The sequence below is a fragment of the Aspergillus multicolor genome, assembly GCF_047715735.1.
Source record: "Aspergillus multicolor strain CBS 133.54 unplaced genomic scaffold BDW74scaffold_5, whole genome shotgun sequence".
Lineage (NCBI taxonomy): Eukaryota > Fungi > Ascomycota > Eurotiomycetes > Eurotiales > Aspergillaceae > Aspergillus > Aspergillus multicolor.
The window spans coordinates 549,375-566,874 of record NW_027395956.1 but is presented as its reverse complement, the minus strand read 5'-3'; the positions used below and the strand labels follow the sequence as shown (position 1 = coordinate 566,874).

The 17,500-nt window shown below is 52.4% G+C and overlaps 8 protein-coding genes across 8 annotated transcripts; 6 read left to right on the top strand and 2 right to left on the bottom strand.

Annotated features, from left to right (window-relative positions):
• Positions 1-53: 53 nt before the first annotated feature.
• On the top strand, positions 54-1,132 carry BDW74DRAFT_148095 (HpcH/HpaI aldolase family protein). Its single transcript, XM_073723645.1, has one exon. It carries the CDS (start codon positions 66-68, stop codon positions 900-902), a length of 837 nt encoding a protein of 278 aa, XP_073586511.1. The 5' UTR covers positions 54-65; the 3' UTR covers positions 903-1,132.
• A 527-nt stretch (positions 1,133-1,659) lies between these two features.
• Positions 1,660-3,458, top strand: BDW74DRAFT_166425 (MDR family MFS transporter; the record flags this gene model as incomplete). Its single annotated transcript, XM_073726555.1, has 4 exons — positions 1,660-1,698; positions 1,762-1,869; positions 1,923-2,309; positions 2,367-3,458. 4 exons carry the CDS (start codon positions 1,660-1,662, stop codon positions 3,456-3,458), a joined length of 1,626 nt encoding a protein of 541 aa, XP_073586510.1.
• Positions 3,459-4,055: 597 nt separating this feature from the next.
• On the top strand, positions 4,056-5,546 carry BDW74DRAFT_175568 (uncharacterized protein; the record flags this gene model as incomplete). The annotated part of the gene is made up of 1 exon (XM_073728366.1): positions 4,056-5,546. The coding sequence occupies one exon, from the start codon at positions 4,056-4,058 to the stop codon at positions 5,544-5,546; it is 1,491 nt and encodes a 496-aa protein (XP_073586509.1).
• Positions 5,547-5,710: 164 nt separating this feature from the next.
• Positions 5,711-7,602, top strand: BDW74DRAFT_112569 (uncharacterized protein). Its single transcript, XM_073721818.1, has one exon. The coding sequence runs from the start codon at positions 5,875-5,877 to the stop codon at positions 7,504-7,506; it is 1,632 nt and encodes a 543-aa protein (XP_073586508.1). The 5' UTR covers positions 5,711-5,874; the 3' UTR covers positions 7,507-7,602.
• A 427-nt stretch (positions 7,603-8,029) lies between these two features.
• BDW74DRAFT_112558 (uncharacterized protein) lies at positions 8,030-10,006 on the top strand. The gene is made up of 9 exons (XM_073721817.1): positions 8,030-8,422; positions 8,481-8,544; positions 8,613-8,689; positions 8,748-8,767; positions 8,826-9,036; positions 9,100-9,176; positions 9,245-9,271; positions 9,336-9,778; positions 9,854-10,006. Exons 1-9 carry the CDS (start codon positions 8,172-8,174, stop codon positions 9,896-9,898), a joined length of 1,215 nt encoding a protein of 404 aa, XP_073586507.1. The 5' UTR covers positions 8,030-8,171; the 3' UTR covers positions 9,899-10,006.
• A 362-nt stretch (positions 10,007-10,368) lies between these two features.
• On the bottom strand, positions 10,369-11,715 carry BDW74DRAFT_189211 (oxygenase MpaB family protein; the record flags this gene model as incomplete). The annotated part of the gene is made up of 1 exon (XM_073731920.1): positions 10,369-11,715. The coding sequence occupies one exon, from the start codon at positions 11,713-11,715 to the stop codon at positions 10,810-10,812; it is 906 nt and encodes a 301-aa protein (XP_073586506.1). The 3' UTR covers positions 10,369-10,809.
• Positions 11,716-12,996: 1,281 nt separating this feature from the next.
• On the bottom strand, positions 12,997-14,275 carry BDW74DRAFT_189207 (uncharacterized protein; the record flags this gene model as incomplete). Its single annotated transcript, XM_073731919.1, has 1 exon — positions 12,997-14,275. Exon 1 carries the CDS (start codon positions 14,227-14,229, stop codon positions 12,997-12,999), a length of 1,233 nt encoding a protein of 410 aa, XP_073586505.1. The 5' UTR covers positions 14,230-14,275.
• A 1,376-nt stretch (positions 14,276-15,651) lies between these two features.
• Positions 15,652-17,214, top strand: BDW74DRAFT_175563 (uncharacterized protein; the record flags this gene model as incomplete). The annotated part of the gene is made up of 1 exon (XM_073728365.1): positions 15,652-17,214. The coding sequence occupies one exon, from the start codon at positions 15,652-15,654 to the stop codon at positions 17,212-17,214; it is 1,563 nt and encodes a 520-aa protein (XP_073586504.1).
• Positions 17,215-17,500: the final 286 nt, after the last annotated feature.

Below are 17,500 nucleotides of genomic sequence, written 5' to 3'. Positions count from 1 at the left end.
TTTTTGTCCCCGTCCGTAAAGCCGTCAGCTCTCCTACGATAAATCAATGACCCTGTAATACCAACATGCAACAAGCAAACCACCTCCAAAAAGCCCTCAACTCTGGCTCACCCGCCTTCGGCGCCTGGCAGGTGCTCCCCGGATCAACGCTAACACGCACGATCTGCCGCTCTGCGCCAAACATCTCCTGGCTGCTTATCGACCTCGAACACGGCAACCTGCACGACGGCGATATGCACGATCTCGTTGCGGCCGCTGCTTCGTGCGGTGTCTCGCCCATCGTTCGAGTTTCTGATACCCAGCACTGGATGATTAAGCGGGCCCTTGACGCGGGAGCTCATGGGATCCTTGTACCCATGATTGAATCTGTTGACGATGCAAAGCGTGTCGTGGAGTACGCGAAGTTCCCGCCGAGAGGAAAACGGGGGTTTGAGAGTCTCCTCGCGGTTGATAAATTCACTTCACATGCTTATGACCCTGAAACCGGGGCTGCGAAGACCAAGGAGATAAGCGGGGCAGAGTATCTCTCCCAGGCGAACGACTCGCTCGTCATCGCCGTGCAGATCGAGACGAAAGCGGCGCTTGAGAACGTCGAGGCTATTGCTGCGCTGGATGGGATTGATGTCCTCTTCATTGGGCCCTTTGACCTTGGTGTGAATATTGGGTTCCCGATTCAGGGGACCGGGGAGGAGAACTTTGCGCCGGAGCTGAGGGATACAATTGTCAGGGTTTATGAGGCGGGGAAGAGAAATGGCAAAGCTGTCGGGATTTACTGTGATACTGGGCTACAAGGGAAGGTTTATGCCGATAGGGGGTTCCAGATGATCAGTGTACTTACGGATATGGTGGCGTTGGGGAGGGTTGTGAAGAGGGAGTTTGGGGTTGCGGCTGGTGTGGAATAATTACGAGGCTATAGCAGCTGGGAAGTTAAGGGCTCTCATGGACGAACGGCGATGTAGATGCCAAATGTAGCATAGGACTTCATCCCTGCTACCTCTCAATATCGTGGTCTGACATGCCTCACTTAAGGGCTTAATCGGCCCCGCCTGGTATGATCCGATAGCGATAAGGGATAACCATGTGGTGTAAGAGCTGGACGGTATCACCACATGTCAGGCATGTACGGTGTCTCATATAAACTCGATAAGCCTTGTCATAATTAATATTCCAATGGGGATGGACGGTCTTAAGACTCACCTGGGGCCGTGACATCCATGCATAGGAACTAGACATGCTAAGCCCTTCTAGGTACGCCAAGGTCCGCTAGACCACTTCTAGTGTTCTTGGTGACTCGCTAACCCCCATCTAGCCTAGTACAGCCCTCGGGTCAACTTCCATCCGCCGGTCGGACTCGGTCGGCCTTCAGTTGGCCCGACCGACTCGGGAGGATCAGCCCTCAGCCCCAGTTCACCACCGTTATCGCCCTGCGTTGGTTAAGAGCTTGTCCAGCTGTCAGAATGGCTTGTTCTCCCGCGGATTGAATCTATCCGCTGGGGGAATCAATCGCCGCGATGGATGATCTTCAACACCATATTGACGTATATATCTCCCTTGCGTCTCAAGACGTGAGACTCAGAATCATCAGTATTGTCTGCTTTGCTTCCATTCTCTTTTTTCACCTCGATAAGGCCAAGCAAAGCTTGACTCCTTGTTAGAACGATGGCCAATCAAAACGCTGTCCTGGCCGACTCAGAGCATGTCAGCCCTACACCTCCCCCTCGACCTTCTGAGTCCAAGTCAGAGAGTCTTGACTTGGAAGAGAAAGATGAATTCGTGCTTGGACGCAGGGGTATCATGGCGTTCTTCACGCTGTCCGTGTTAACACTTATGGTTGCCCTGGATGGAACGAGTATATCTGTTGCGTTGCCAGTGAGCTCTATCCTGTCTCCTTTCCATTATGCACTCTAAGCTAACAGTTCTAGATCATCACGCGAGAACTCAAAGGAACAGCCATCGAGGCATTTTGGAGCGGAACGTCCTTCCTCCTCGCCTCGACAGTCTTCCAACCAAACTTCGCCTCTCTCTCCAGCATCTTCGGCCGACGACCACTTATTCTCATTGCACTGACGCTCTTCTTTATCGGGACGGTCGTCTGCTCCGTCGCCAAGGACTTTACATACCTGCTTGTGGGCCGAACAGTGCAGGGTGTTGGTGGCGGTGGCTTGATTGCCCTGAGCGAAGTGATCGTGACCGACCTTGTCCCCCTGCGGCTACGTGGACAGTACTTTGGTATCCTGTCCGCCATGTGGAGTGTTGGATCCGTGACAGGCCCAATTCTAGGTGGTGGGTTTAGTCAGGATGTTACGTGGGTACGTATCTCTCCATCCCCTCTCCGGGTATGGTGCAGCAGGAGCTGACACGGCCAGCGCTGGATATTCTACATCAACTTCCCCTTTATCGGGATAGGCCTCATCACAATCCTCCTCTTTCTAAAGCTTAATATAATCCCCACCTCACTGGCTGAGAAACTCCGCCAAGTCGACTACATCGGGACCGTTATCTTTGTCGGCAGCCTGTCCTCCTTCCTAATTCCACTTAGCTGGGGCGGCATCCTCTACGACTGGGACTCCTGGCGGACCCTGGTGCCCCTTATCATTGGCATTGTGGGACTCGCTGTTTTCAGCTTCTATGAATACCGCTTTGCAACAGACCCTATTATCCCACCTAAAATCTTCCAGAACCGCACCGCCTCCGTCTCCTTTGCCGGCTCGTTTCTGCAAGGTCTCGTGCTATGGTGTCTACTCTACTACCAGCCGCTATACTATGAGGCCGTCAAGGGGTACACTCCCATCATGGCCGGCGTGGCTTTATTCCCGGCTACATTCACAGTCGCACCCTCAGCAGCGGTGGTCGGCATCCTGGTGACCAAATTCGGGCACTACCGCTGGGCTATCTGGGCCGGCTGGATCCTGAGTACTTTCGGCCTGGGATTACTCTGTTATATGGACGTTGACACCAGTATCCCGGCATTCATCTTTATTAACATTGTTCCGGGAATTGGACTCGGTCTGCTCTTTCCATCTATCGGGTTCGCAATTCAAGCCTCGGCTACAAATGACACTCTCGCAATCGCAGTCGGCATGTTCTCCTTCTTCCGGGCGATGGGTCAAGCAGTCGGCGTGGCCATCGGTGGCGTGGTCTTCCAGAACAGGATGTTTGCGAACTTGGTTGACTCGGCTATCCCTGATCTTGCAGCGAGAGCGTCAGAGTACTCCCAAGACGCAGCGGGACTGGTTGAGGTTATCAAGGGTATGGCGGATGGGGCGGAGAAGCTTGCGCTGCAGACGGCGTATACGGATTCCCTGAGGATTGTGTATGCGGTTTGTTGTGGGGTTTGTGGTGTTGCGCTGGCTCTTAGTGCTGGGACGCAGAGCTATGATTTGAATCGGGCGCTGGAGAGTACGCAGGGATTAAGGAAGGAGAGGAATGAGAGTGGGGAGGGTGGGGAGAAGGTGTAATGGCCAAGATGGTGGTTTGGATGGGAAGTAGAGGGCAACGGCTAGGGTGGGTGTGTAATGTGTAATGTGTAAGTAGCTAGCTATAGACATCTCCTAGAACTTCAATCCGATAAGATTGATCTGGTCTCGATGCAAGGACACTCTACCGATAGTCTCATACACTCACTGAGCTGTGGCTGATCTACGACCAGGGACCATACGGGCTAGAATGGGAGAGAAAAATATATATCTGACTTCGGCTAAGCAGAAAGATCCTTCACCAACGGCATTACGACATAACTCTTGATCAAGCAACCTTTGACGTTATTGCAACCATCTGCCCATGAGAACTCTCTCAGATCAATTAAAGGCCTCTGGGCTGCTTGGAGAATCGTGACTCACGCAGTGCTGCCAAGACCAGCATCATAAAGACACGTGACTTCTCTGTCGGCGAGCCAATCAGGACTAGCGCAAAAGTATAAGTCACTAAAAGCCTTCATTGGCGTCTTAATGGGATCTCTTGTTCTTGTAAAAACCCCTAAATCAACGGTTCTGATCCCATCGGTAAATATGGCGCATCAAGTGGAAGGAATCCGTTGGGATATTTTGGCTGCCAACATGCGCTACCAAGCGGGTAACATGCCTAGGCCCTGCGACATCGTCTTTTGCTTCAAGCCGAGCCAGGGAAAAGATATTGACACGTTCGCCGAGTCATTCGTGCAGGCACTCGAGGAGCAGACCAAAGCCGAGCGTGCGAAGTACCCAGCGAAATACATGCCACCAGAAGCAGAAGATATTCTCATCAACGATGAAGCAGCCAAAAGGATCAGCCGGAGTGTACACAAATGGCGCACATCCCCAATGCTGGATAAAGGACTCAGAATACCAGGAGACGTTTATTGGTCAAGCAATCAGGCTACTTGCACCCACACCAGCAATATCAGCGAGCCCCAGCAACCAATAGGTTTAAAGTGTGACGAAGAGCAAGACGAAGAAGAAGACGACGGGTACAGCTTCAGCTGCTCGTGCCCACTGCCATTCAAGGAACGGAGAGGAGCTGCATTCATGCGCAAGCGAAACCACTGCGGCTGCTACGACTTCTTCCAAGCCAACAGGGGTGCATTCCTGCACATCGAGGTTGTCAAGACCCTGCTTCTGCACGGCGAGCTCGACTCGATCTTGCGCGCTTGCGCTGACCCCAAGATAAATCTTCGGTACAGGTATTGGCACTCAGAGGGCCAGTGCAGTTGCGTTGCCGCCACGCTCGGTTGGGATATGGCCTACGACCTTGCACTGGACGCGTATCTCGTGCTCAATATCATCAACTGCATGCCGGAAGTCTGGGATTGTGGTCCCCGGAAACAGAAGAAGAACGCCACTCCTGGCGGGCTGAGAGAGAATGATTACCGTAATACAGCCATGTATCAGCGCATGCTGGGACTGGTCGCGAGGGACGAAAGCACGCCGGCGACGGTCCTCCCGCACCTGGACTTCTTTGGGATCCCCGACGGCCACTTTTCGGAATGCTGTTGGTTCCAGGAGGAGGTTGCGCTCAAGTATCCCGTGTTCAGGAAATTTGTTGACTGTTCCGACAATCCATATCGCGAGATAGACAAGCGCGGCTTTGTCGAGGCACGCGACTTCCCGTACGGGCATTTGCCCTTTACTCGGTTTTTGAATTTTGAGGAGACGGTTCCACGTCTCTCGTCGGCGGATGACATTGCGCGCGTCTCTAGGATGTTGTATTCCAAGCGTTTGCCTACAGAGCTGGTGATGCCCATCCTGAAAATGGCGAACTACGACACACCACGGCGAAGATTACTCATCGCTCACGACCCGTTTCATGCCCAGAACCGCGACCAACTAAACAGGTACATGGAACTATGTTGGTCTCTCCTCGTGCGGTACAACCTATTCGCACAAGAAGTAGGGGTGAACATCGACTGGAAAGGCCTCATATTCCATGCCCTTTGGCGATATGTCGGCACGCCACCTCGCTGGGACCTCTATCGAACCAGGTATTGCAGGGACCCCAAGCGCGAAGAGTATCTTTTCCTGGATAGTAAGGGGCAGACGACGCATGTAGCGTGTATACACCGTGATTGGTAGGGCAATGTGTGTGGATGCCGACCGCTGGTAACTTGGCTCAATAGAGCCGCTCATGGCACCTTCCATTGGTGGATTATACGACATATGGCGGCTGTTGGCTGCAAGGATCATATGTTGTAACGGGCTTATCAGAGCTGGTTGAGTCACTGAGGCTTGCGGGCATAGCGCCAATGACTCAGGGCTATGCACGGTCCTCTGGGCTGTGTTGGCGCGCCATTCAGAACCAGCCGCCAACGGAGTCCTCTAAAAGTCGTCGTTTCCTATTTAAAGCCAGAGTTTCGACCCGCAGAGACTTCTCAATAATCTCTTCAATAGGGCATGACGCACCATGGCGCACCAAGCCGACAATATCCCCTGGCAAGTGCTTGCAGCCAATCTCCGCTACCACCCTTACCAACAACAACCCGCTGATTTCGTCTGGCGCTACACTCAAACACACGCAAGGGACATCGAACAGTTCGCTGAGACTTTCGTCCGCTACCTGCACGAGGATACCGTAACAGAACGCGCTAAATTCCCAGCCACATACGATACCCCAAACCCCAACGATACCCTGATCGACGACGCCACCGCCAAAAAGATCAACGGCACAGTCTACAGATGGCGCAAGGCCATGTCCGAGAACTGGCTCGTCCACGACGACCCGTCCGTGCAATGGAATGGGGCGAACGCGCTGTGTCCGCATACCCCCGAAGCCCGCGACACACCCCCCGACAGCGAAACATCTGCATACATAAGCCCGAGTCCAATATCAACCTGCTCGTGCCCTCTCCCCGTAGCCGAATGCAAAGTATCCGCCTTCATCCGCCGCTACCGCGGAAACGACTGCCACCGCTTCTACGAGGTAAACCAAAACGCCTTCGTGAACATCGAGGTCGCCAAGACACTGATTATCCACGGCAAGATGGAGCCTCTTTTGCGTACCGCTTCTCATCCGCAAAACGACTATGCATCCTGGGTTGGCGTGACGGAGTGCCACTGTAAACCCGAGAAGCTAGGCTGGGAAGCGCTGTACAGAAGCGCGTTGGACGCGTTTCTAACCCTCAACATCATCGCGTGCTTCCCAGAGCTCTGGGACTCCGAGTGCATGAAAGAAAATGGAGAGATGGGTGGATCCTGGGGAACGCTCATGGAAGACGAGTACCGCAACACGGCGCTCTATCAGCGCTTGGTTCAGAGATGCACGTGGCCCGGCGAGTCTATTGTGCCAACGTATCCGCATCTCGACTTCTTTGGGATCCCGGAGAGGCATCCCCGGAATGCTTATTTCGAGTTTGATGGCGCGCTAGCTAGGGAGTGGCCTGCGCTTAGGCTTGTTGCTGAGAAGGAGAGACAGAGACAGAGACAGGAAGAGGAGAAGATGGAGAAGCTGCGGTCGCCTGGACTGGTAGCGTTCGGCGACGAGCAGAAGGCAGAGAAGAAGAAGCTGGAGAAGGAGAAAAGTCAGCGTGTGCGCGCGGCCAGGGGCAAGTTCCCCGTTGGCCAAGTGCCGTATGATGTCTTTTTGAACTCGACCACGCCAGTGCCGCATCTCCCCTCGGCACACGATATCCAGCAGGTCTCTGAGATTCTATATAAAAAGGGCCTGCCGCCCGAACTGATCCAGCCTATAATGGCAATGGCCGACTACGATACTCCGCAGCGATGCCTCCCCGTCCCACATGACCCCTTCCACCCCGACAATCGCGATGAACTCACCACGTACCTGGCCTCCTGCTGGGGAATTATCGTGCGCTATAACATGCTCGCGCAGGAACTTGGGATAAAGATGCACTGGAAGCTTGAAGTCCTCGACTCGCTCTCTCGCACTGTCGACATGAGGGGAAACAGGCTGTACAGCCAGTATTCCACGGGCCGTCGGATCGATGCGCACCTCCGCCTCTTTCGATTCGAGGATGCGCAAGGGAAAACACTTGGTGAGTTCAGGGTTGAGGAGGAGGATTATCCGAGGTGGATTTAAGCGCTGCTTGCTTCCAAGCTGTATTCCTTTCGACTTTATGGGCTGTTTGCTTGGAGGGACGTCATCCATGGACCATGGCATGGATAATTCGGCACCCTCTCCCCACCCTTATCTATTAGCCCCGGTCAAGCATTCAATAGTTTCTTATCATTTGGATGCATGATTGGTGGTGTATTGGGCCCGACCCACAGTCTATGCACGATCGTCAGTGCAAACAAGATCTGGATCAGGCGGCAATGCAAAGGGGGTTCGGATCGACAGGCGAAGGAAGACAGCCCTACGCGAGGAAAATCTTGGGAGATTCCGTCTTGAAAACCCCTCCTCCTGCCAAGGTGATCTCCTGCAGGTGAATGTGCGACGCAGAGCAAACATCACTTGCATTATTGGCTGCACGCCTGCATGTCATGACCATATCGCCCCAATACTTGACACCCTTGCTTGAATACTATTTTTACTGGTTGCAGCTGGCAAACCGCTGCACCTGAGCCTGGCTGAATTCACAATCCGTCTCCCACCTCCCACTTTGCACTTCACTCAGGTACCCGTGGCTCCAGATCTTAGCAAAAGGGCTTATTTGACCCTCCAGATCCCGCACCTGGGACCGGGATCACAATCACACCCTTTCCTGCGCCCACGCACACATCAACAAACTCAAGACAGCTAGCATGCGCTTCCAACTCCTCACACTAGCGCTCTCGCTAGCTAGCATGGTCAAAGCAACCGTTCCACCAGAATACCTGCAAGCAAACCACCAGAAAGGCGACCCGCCTCCATTCGGGGCCGTCGACAATGTCCAGACCATCCGCCTCAGTGGACAGCCCGATGCAGTCGGCGAGACACAACCAGCGGACTGCCCGACTATCATGATCAGCACGGCCACGCCGGGCGGAGATCATATCAATGGGTGGACGGAGATGTAGGCGTCGCACGGGATTGACGAGTGAGAAGAGACTGCAGCTAACGAAGTTCACTAGACCGACTGTTGCGGGCTTCGATCTGAATAGGCTTGTTGTTGACGAGGATACGAATGCCACTCTGGTACGTGAACGATCTATTAGTTATACCTTTGCCAGGCCAGAGACCAGCAGTGCTGACGATTGCGTTAGCCATACTATGTCGAAAACACCAAAGACCTCACGCAAATCAAGCGCGTCGTGCTCACTACGGCTGGGATATGGAGGAAGTACGTCCTCCCCTCCTACCACCTCTCCTCAGTTCCTTGCTAACACCATATCCTCCAGCGGCTGGAAATACGCCAACAGTAGAGCTTCCTAAGACCTGTCCAACCGCCCAGATATCTATACTAACTCATAGTTTAGACATCCGCAACGCCCTCATCTGCGCCGCCGGCCGCGAGAGCGTAAATGCCGACATGTCCAAGATTCTCGTCGCCGCGCCACAGTGGCTGAACAAGGAAGACGTTGCCATGGGCGCCGCGCAGCCCGATGATATCTACTACCACAAGAACACGTACCAGCGCGGTGCACCTGCTGTTGGGCCTGGAGATGTGCGGATTTCGAGTTTTGAAGCGTCCGTAGACCCTTTACCCGGACTGACTTAGCTGGGAGTCCGTGCTGATATACGGCTATACAGCCTGGATAAGTTGATCGCGATGTTCTGGGATAAGGATATTTATCCGGCGCTGGAGACGATTGTTTTTGCGAGTCATTGTATGGCACACCTCTTTTAATCATTATCACTGCCTCCAGATTGGAGCGAATACTAACGCCCTTCACAGCTCTCGGTGCCCAGACTGTTCAACGATGTAAGAAGCACCCATACCTCGCACCCTCAGCGTCCGCAGAACCTATTGCTAATGGATCAACCAGACGCAATGCTCCGCCCTTCCCAACCCAACGACAACCTCATAACCTACGGCATCATGAACCCCGGCTCCTTCGCCTGGCCCATCGAATCCCGGCCAGTGTCCCCAAGTACGCAACCCAGCTGCTCGGACCCCTCAATCTACGACGCCTGGCACTACGGCATCGGGTCCGGAAAGCCGACGCGGATCCCCAAGTACGTGCGCGACGAGGTGCTCGAGAACCGCGGGTTCGTGCAGGAGCGGTACGCGTTCCGGCACGTGTTCTATGGCTTTGGGCTCGAGGACCACGGGAAGGGGGATACGCACTGCGAGGCGCAGTTGCAGGGGGCTACGCACCTTGAGCGTGGGCAGAACTTTATGGATGCGCTGAAGGAGTTGCCCGGTGGGTACCCGGAGAATCATTCTGTGGAGTATGTGAAGGGGGTTAGTCATTTGGATTATCATATGGTATGTTCGCCTTGCTTTTGGTTAGATCTTGATCCTATGGTAGGGGTAGGGGCTAATGAAGTGTGTTTGGCATAGATGGTCTCGGAGCAGATGCAGAGGAAGATGTTTTTGCTGGACTAGTGAGGAGTTTGGATGACACAACGATGCGATACAAAATCACTGATGTCAGCACCACCAGAGATGTCTTCGACTACCTGACCTCGAGCTGGAAATTGACACGCGAGGCCCAATACTATGGTAGTCAGTGCCACACCTTATTCGAGCACAAACCTTAGAAGACCAGAAGAATCGGATGAGGTTAAGCCAGGGTTAGGGTTAGATTTACGGCTTGTATAATGTCTACGCCGCTGGAAATCCTCTGGATAGACTTATATTTTGTTCGTGTAATTTATGCATGTACAGAAGCCAAAGAGTTGCAGGTGGTGCTATTACGCCGGAAACGGGCCATTCTTACCTCTTCATATCATGTGCAATCCGGTTTAACGCATTGATACTGGTAGATATTGCAATTATCGTACGGAACGACTAACTCTAGCAACCTTCCAATCAGCCCTGTGCTTTACAGTCTGACGATATTCGCGTTATCTAGGCATGACGCGGAATTCAAATAGACGGTTTACCGCCGACATAGATTGGGCCTCATGGTCCTCAGGATAACTATGGATGGCGCCTCTCTGGCCGATGCTGGATGAGTGATACAAAGGGCCTCAATGACAAAGCCAAACTTGTTACCTGCTGCCATGATACTGTTGTGATCCTACTGGTGCTAATTTACCAAGCGCCCCGGCACAATGATGATACCTTGACGAAGTCAATAGCATTCTCTCGGCGCCGATACATAGAGGACTCAACTGAGGTTTTGGCACTGAATGCTCCTTCAAGAGGTTCAATAGTAAACAACATTTTGGCTGCACTATCCCAACATAACAACCTGATAACTACCATTATGGTATGGTTCACTTATAATCGCCGATGGAAGCACTGAACAGCAACTGGCAGACTAGAGCACATATCAATACAGAATGCCTTGCTCAGTCCTTCCTCATCCTCATCTCCCCCGTAAACCCCCTCTCCTTTAGCTTCTTCACCATCACCCTCCCCCTCTTCATATAGTAAGTCTTCGGCAGCGATCTCACAAACCCCGGCATAAGCCGATACTGCAGGACAAACATCTTCTTCATCACCCGATCGAACCCATTCAGCGCCTTGAGCCCATACGCCAGTCTCACCTCCGGTGGCAGATAGTCCACCGACAAAACCCGCATCACATACATCGTAAGCGGGATAAACGGCCGAAACGCCCACGGCAAATTCGGCCGCATGATATGAGCATACACCTGGTCGCCCTCCTCAACAAGCTTCAACTCATTCTGCACAACATGGTCATAGTACCCCCAAAACGCTTTCCGGTCTTTCGGCCACATTTCCCTCGACACTTGCAAGCTCGTCCCAAAAACCGCAAACTCCTGATACACCCGTTCCGCCTTGTCCCCCTGTATCTCGCCAAACGCCATCTCATACGCCTTCACCCAACCAACGTACAGCGTCGCCGCAACCCAAAGCTGCAACTCAGGGTCTTGCGCGTGGTATTTTGTATCCCCCTCTCCGCCCTTAACCCGCGAGTGCATCTTGTCCACCCACTCGCGGATCAGGGCTTTTTCTTCATCATTTCCGTAAACCATCATGTATACATAGATGGCCGTCTTCTCGGCGCGGTCAAGCTGCCGCGTCGCGAACTCGCTGTGGTTGTTGACGCCGCGGGCGACGCCCGGGTGCGCGATTTGCAGGAGGAGGGCGCCGAAGCCGCCGAGGCCGGTTATGGACTCTTTGAGGATGAGGGGGAGTTCTAGACGAGTTTCGTCATGCTGAGTTCTGTGTTGTTTTTCGAGGTCGATTTCGATGGGTTTTGGGGGTGAGGTGGATGGTGAGAGGGACATTGTATGGACGGGTGGTTGTGTAGGAAGTTGATAGTTATAGGGTAGAGTTGATAGACTGCACCAGGAACAATGTATCTCTATCCCGCAACAATGTGTATTCAGGATGTCTTTATATGCACTTTTCTACATGACAATGTCCTTCAGCCACATGCATGTACCATGAACCTACCCCGCGGGGTGCCACATAGCTGCATAATTCCAGCATTCAGGAGGCATAATAGTCGACATAAATATATCCGCCGGGTAACCCTCTATCTAAGATGTAATGCAAAGATACATGTTCGCTTAGGGGCTCTTCCGGAGGATTCAAAGGTGTCTCGGTCGGCAACGGCTCCGCGGCTGGCGGTCCTCGGATGGACAACCGCGTTTAACGGCAAGGGTTATCACGCGCAAGGGCGAAAGTTGCCGGCAGTCAATATGCAGCGCGAATCGGAAATGGTGGATGAGAGCGGCTTCTGAGGTTGCATATGTAAGGACCCCAGGGGTCCGTAGATTGAACTGGTTAGTGAGCACCATCTGCCCACCTTTATGTTTGCTTGCGGGCATTCTCGACACTCTCGGTTAGAGGTAAGAATATGGTTTCCTACACGCGGTTGAATAGTTGCAGAAGCCAGAGCTTTACAAGTGAGCGGTCTCCTGTCTAAGACCTTATGCACACTTGCCGTTCGTGCGAATGCCCGTGGTGCTCTACCAGTACCATGGGTACCATCATTATGTCCCCCTACAATTGCAGCACGTCTCTACTTCACGGTAGTCTCTGTTGGGTCAGGGGAAACATTGATGAGCATGATTCATTTCAATGATCCCCAAAAGAATGCATGAGCTTATATTGGCATGGCTGACAATGCAATCCAGCAGTGTTCCGGGAAGGCGCAATTAGTTAGCGGGGCTTGCAATATTTGCTAAAGGTGGCACATGTCCTGTAGAGCTCAGACGTTTGGGGGAATGGCCGGTGCATTTGGGGCCCAGTATCGTTGTCTTCACATACGCAGAAGTTTATCACGATATTCAATTTGGATCATGCTGGCCAGCTTCTTTTTTTCAATTATTGAAGATCTGTTGCCTCTTGGCAATATGAATTATCAGTATTCCCATATCTCCTGTTGCGGTTCAATTAATGCGGGCAGCGTCCAAGGGTACCATAGGCTTCCAGAAGCCAATTATTTTTTCCCTTCAGTTGACCGGTCATCGACCAATATTTCCTTTGGGCGCTGATGGAGATGTAGCGCTGAACTATTGGACCGAAACGCTCGCTGAAATCTGCAGCCTTCTTCAGACCTCCTACATCGAACGCACAGAGCCAGCAGACGAAGACGCATACGCGGGCGGCGCATCTTCAACGGGCTCAGGAAACTGATATGCCAACTCCTTCTTCTCTGGCCCTTCAACTTTCGCAACGACCTCAAACGGTAGATCCACAAGTCTGAATTCATTTGTCTTCCCTGCGCACTCAAATACAATAGACGTGCAGAGTCGGTAAGTTCTGCAAATATTAAACGTCCGGAATGAGACATCCGTATGTCGCAGCACCAGGGGCCCGCAAACTTCGCCTATATCGACGCTTGCAGCGACCGGTATATGCAGTGACGTTCGCGATAATATCTCAATCTTGTCATCCAACTCTGCCGATATAGCGCCCTTTATTGATGGCGCGGCTCGTGCTGCCGTCTGACTGATTGCTATCATTGATATCGACTTGATAAATATCTCCGGACCTGACGTGACCGACGAAGCTTCCATATGCGGCGTTATTTCCAGGGAACATTGTAGAGGCGTAGACTGAACCACTCGAGTTGAGTATGATAAAGATGCGGTAAAACTGAATTTGGGCAGTTGGCCTGGCGCAAACCAACTCTGGATCTTTTCACCAATGCTTAATCTTCGTCCTCTATTGTCCGGTAACAGCAATATGCTGCGAATATTGAACAGTTGCTCCTTTTGCTGCCGATATAGTTCAGCAGCTTGACCTTGCTCGCGATCATCCGATACCGCAAAGTCAGGCATGAAATTCAGCCGTACCTCCTCCGAGAAGAGCGGCGTCTTGCTCGGAAAGAGGCCTCGCTGCGGACTTGTAACCTTCGCCCCGATCTTGTAATCAATAGCACAAGAAATCCTTCTTTCTTCATCGTCCGCCTGTATAGCAAACGTCGGCGGTAGCGGATAACTCTCATCACTCCGATACGGACTCTTCACCGGCCATTTCATCGATGATTCCACGACTGTCGGAAACACAAACTCAAAAGGCCAATCGTACTTTCCTGGCACGAGTGCCTCACCGTTCTTCAGAAACAGAATCTTCTCCTTCTCGAACAGAACGCATCGACTGCGGTAATTCCCCGCTGGGGCGCCCGCGCCCTTGACTTTCTGGATTTTCGCTTTTGAACGACCGGTAAATGTTACCCGGATGTCGTGAAGACGTGTTAGAGTTGTTGCTTCGAAGATAATCCGCCCGCGGATGGTTTCGCTGCCGAAGTAGCATGGTTTTTTGGCGTCGATGTGGATTGTTAGTGGCATTGTGGAATATCGTCGAGACCTGGGACTCTGGGCTGTGGGCGTTGTTATCTCCTTGAAGGTCTCAAATGCACTGGTCGGTGACTACTACTATGGTATCAAGAAACGAAGAGAGTGTCGAAGGGTTGGATCTTCGGCATCGGAAATCTCTAGAAAACCAGCAGCATATATACCTAGAGGAAACGACCCACGCCGCTCACATAGGTATTTATAGCATAGTCTTATCCAGGAACCAGTATCAAACTGTGGGCCTCTTTGCCTGTTAACAAATCAGACTGCTTAGAGTCACGAATACGAGCGAGTTCCCCGATAGAGTGGCGAGCCGGGAGCCCTAAATTCCTCTGCGCTCCACTGGATCGGCGGCCAGTCGACCTATTAGGTAGGTAGACTTTTCTCATTATTGCTGGTATCTGCGTTCTTCTGTTCATGGTTGTTATTAGCGTAATTGATATAGATGAGCATCTTTCAAAGTTTATTCCGCTTTGATAAGTTAAGGAGAATAATGTTGGTTGTGAGTACAACGTAGTAAGCTTCGCGGCAGCTGTGAAATATATATCTTGGCATTTGCACACCATGCATCAATAGGTAGGTTTGGGTTGAACAGAGTGAGGCTCAGACCAAAAAAGAACATAGAAGCCGTATCAAGGGCATGTTTCCCGGGGACAACTAGAGAGGTACGCGGATCTCCTACCTGATTCTGAATACGTGGTAGTCACCAAGGCTGTCGCGGCTCGATCCCTTTGCTCCCGGGGTCGTGATGATACCCCAGGCCGCCAGCGGAGCGGAGGCGCCAAGTTTTCCTGCGCAGGCGTCTCCAGGGTAGGCGAGACGATACTACTGGTCGCGTCCAAAGTTGCTGAAGATGTCTCTTATTGGACATGGAGGTTAGGCATCCACTGGCAATCTCAATGACAAACCCCACTAGGCAGCCATTTTCTCCCCAACACCAACCAAGTACAGGTGCCTGGATATCTCCGATAAATTTGTAAATCTTAATTACAACGCACTCTTATTGGCTCCTAATCTTGCCCTTTCACTCCCCATTCACTGAGAGATGCACTAGCCTCACCCCTTACTTGTGGGTGGGGCCTCTTTCAGAGCTGGGGGTGTATAGGCCCCTTTGAGTCAGGGTACCCATGTGCAAACACTGCATTTTTTTACTCCATGATGTAAACACATCAGGAGTTCTGGAGCAGAAACAACACAAGCCTCATGCTCAAGTGAATGAAAATACCAGCGGCCGAGCATTTCCCACCGTCCCAAGGCGGCAATGATGAACGTATAAATATCTCTCTGCTCTTGGAGCTGAGAAGTAACTCTCTTCTTTCCATGACCACCTTCTCTTCTCTATTTATATCACTATCTACTCCACACAGTTATCAAGTGCTCACATATCCAAGAAAGTGACCACCGAATTGTTCCGCCATGTCAGACGATCTCAATCTCAAACGGTTTTACAGAGACCGCATTCACAAAACCGTGGCGGACCGCATTCAGAAAGCCAGGGAGGCAGGTTACATAACAACTATGCAGCAAAGCATCAAGAAGTCCATGAAGAAACACGGAAACCCAAATCAACGTGACAACAAGCGAGCCAATGACTTCTCCCTCTACGAAGACACCATCAACGAGGATGGCGAGGAGCCCGGCGACGGCGAAGCAAGCCTGAACAGCCACTGGCTCGAGAACGAGGGCAGCGACACCGAGGAAGACACAGATGAGGCCGGCATCCCCATCCCTAGACCACTGCAAGTCCACACTTCCTTCAGACGCCTAACCCTACGAGGCCCTAATAGCAAGCACAGGAGCAACATCTTCAAGCCCTCCAGCCTGCTCTCATACAACATAACCGCCCCAGGAGCCGTGACATCCCCCACCGAGACCCGAGGGCTGGAAGACCTAACTGCAATCATCTCAACTGCAATCCTCTCCAAGCAATTCCGGTACGCGCGCACCCTGATCACAGAAGCAAGCATGATGCGCAGCAAAGGCCACGCGAATATCATCCTCAACGCCGCCCTGCTCGCCGCAGCGCAGCTTAACGACGCCATCTTCATCCAGTTCATCCTCTCCCTCGAGACAAACGACGGCGTCAACTTCCTTGAAATGCCAATATATACCGCAACAACCAACGCAAACCACGAGATCGTCGGCATGCACGTGCCCCGCCTCATGCACACCCGCGATGGAGCCGAGATAACCATACACAACCTCTGCACAAACAGCCCAGACAAGCCCAACTCCTTCCGCGCCCTCGCAGAGGATGCCCAAATCACCGCGCAGCTCGCCCTACACCGCGCGTGCCTGGTAGCACATTCCTTCGAGCACGCCTCGCAAAAGAACTACAACACGGTCCGGCGCCTTCTCTTCGAACCCATCCGCGTTCTCGCCCACCAAGCCACAACCGGCACAGACGCAGTGGCCGTCCTGACCTCCCTCGCGAAACAAACCTACTTCAAAACCTTCACCCGCAAACAACGCCTCTCACTCCTGATCGAGCCGCGCCTCCCTCACCTCCTACACTGCGCAATCTCCTTAACCCTCGACGAGCACACACCCCGCTTCTCCGAGATCCTCACCGGCCCCCCAAATGCAGAGGGTGTCCGCTCGTACCCCGTACACTGGGACGTCCTCGTCTTCCACAGCCGATACTTCGAGGCCACGAGTCAGATCGCGGGTGCGCCGCTGGTGACGCCGGAGAATGTAGACGATAACATCATGCGTCTGCTGATGGGGTGGATGTACACCGGTGAAATCGACATTGAGATTCTTGGGACTAGGCCGCAGGCGCGTGAGGAGCTGTTTAATCTGTGGGATACGGCGGAGCCGGAGAATTTAGATTTGCCGGAACTAAGGGGGCTCTGTCGGCTTATGCTGGGGATGTTTGTGGGTAGTGATGGGGATGTGCAGGATGTGGAGGATAGGGAGAATGATGATGGTGCTGGTTCTGAGGATGAGGATGAGGTTGAGTTTGAGGATGTGAACTAACTGCCGTGGTACAAGGGGTTTTTGGTTTTGTTTGTTTGGGATGGCCGTTTGGATTTCATTTCAGGGGTTTTACGGTGTACACGATGACATGATATGACATGATCTGGCATGATACGCAGCGGCATTAACATCAATTTATCACATAAATTGTCTGTGATATGGTGGTTGGGTTTGGGCTGCAGTTGACATTAAAGTCACGCGGCTAGCATATGGTGTACAGCGTTTTTATCTTTAACTACAATTTTCCGGTTCAGGTTTAATTTCAGCTCAATTTTCAACGTCAAAT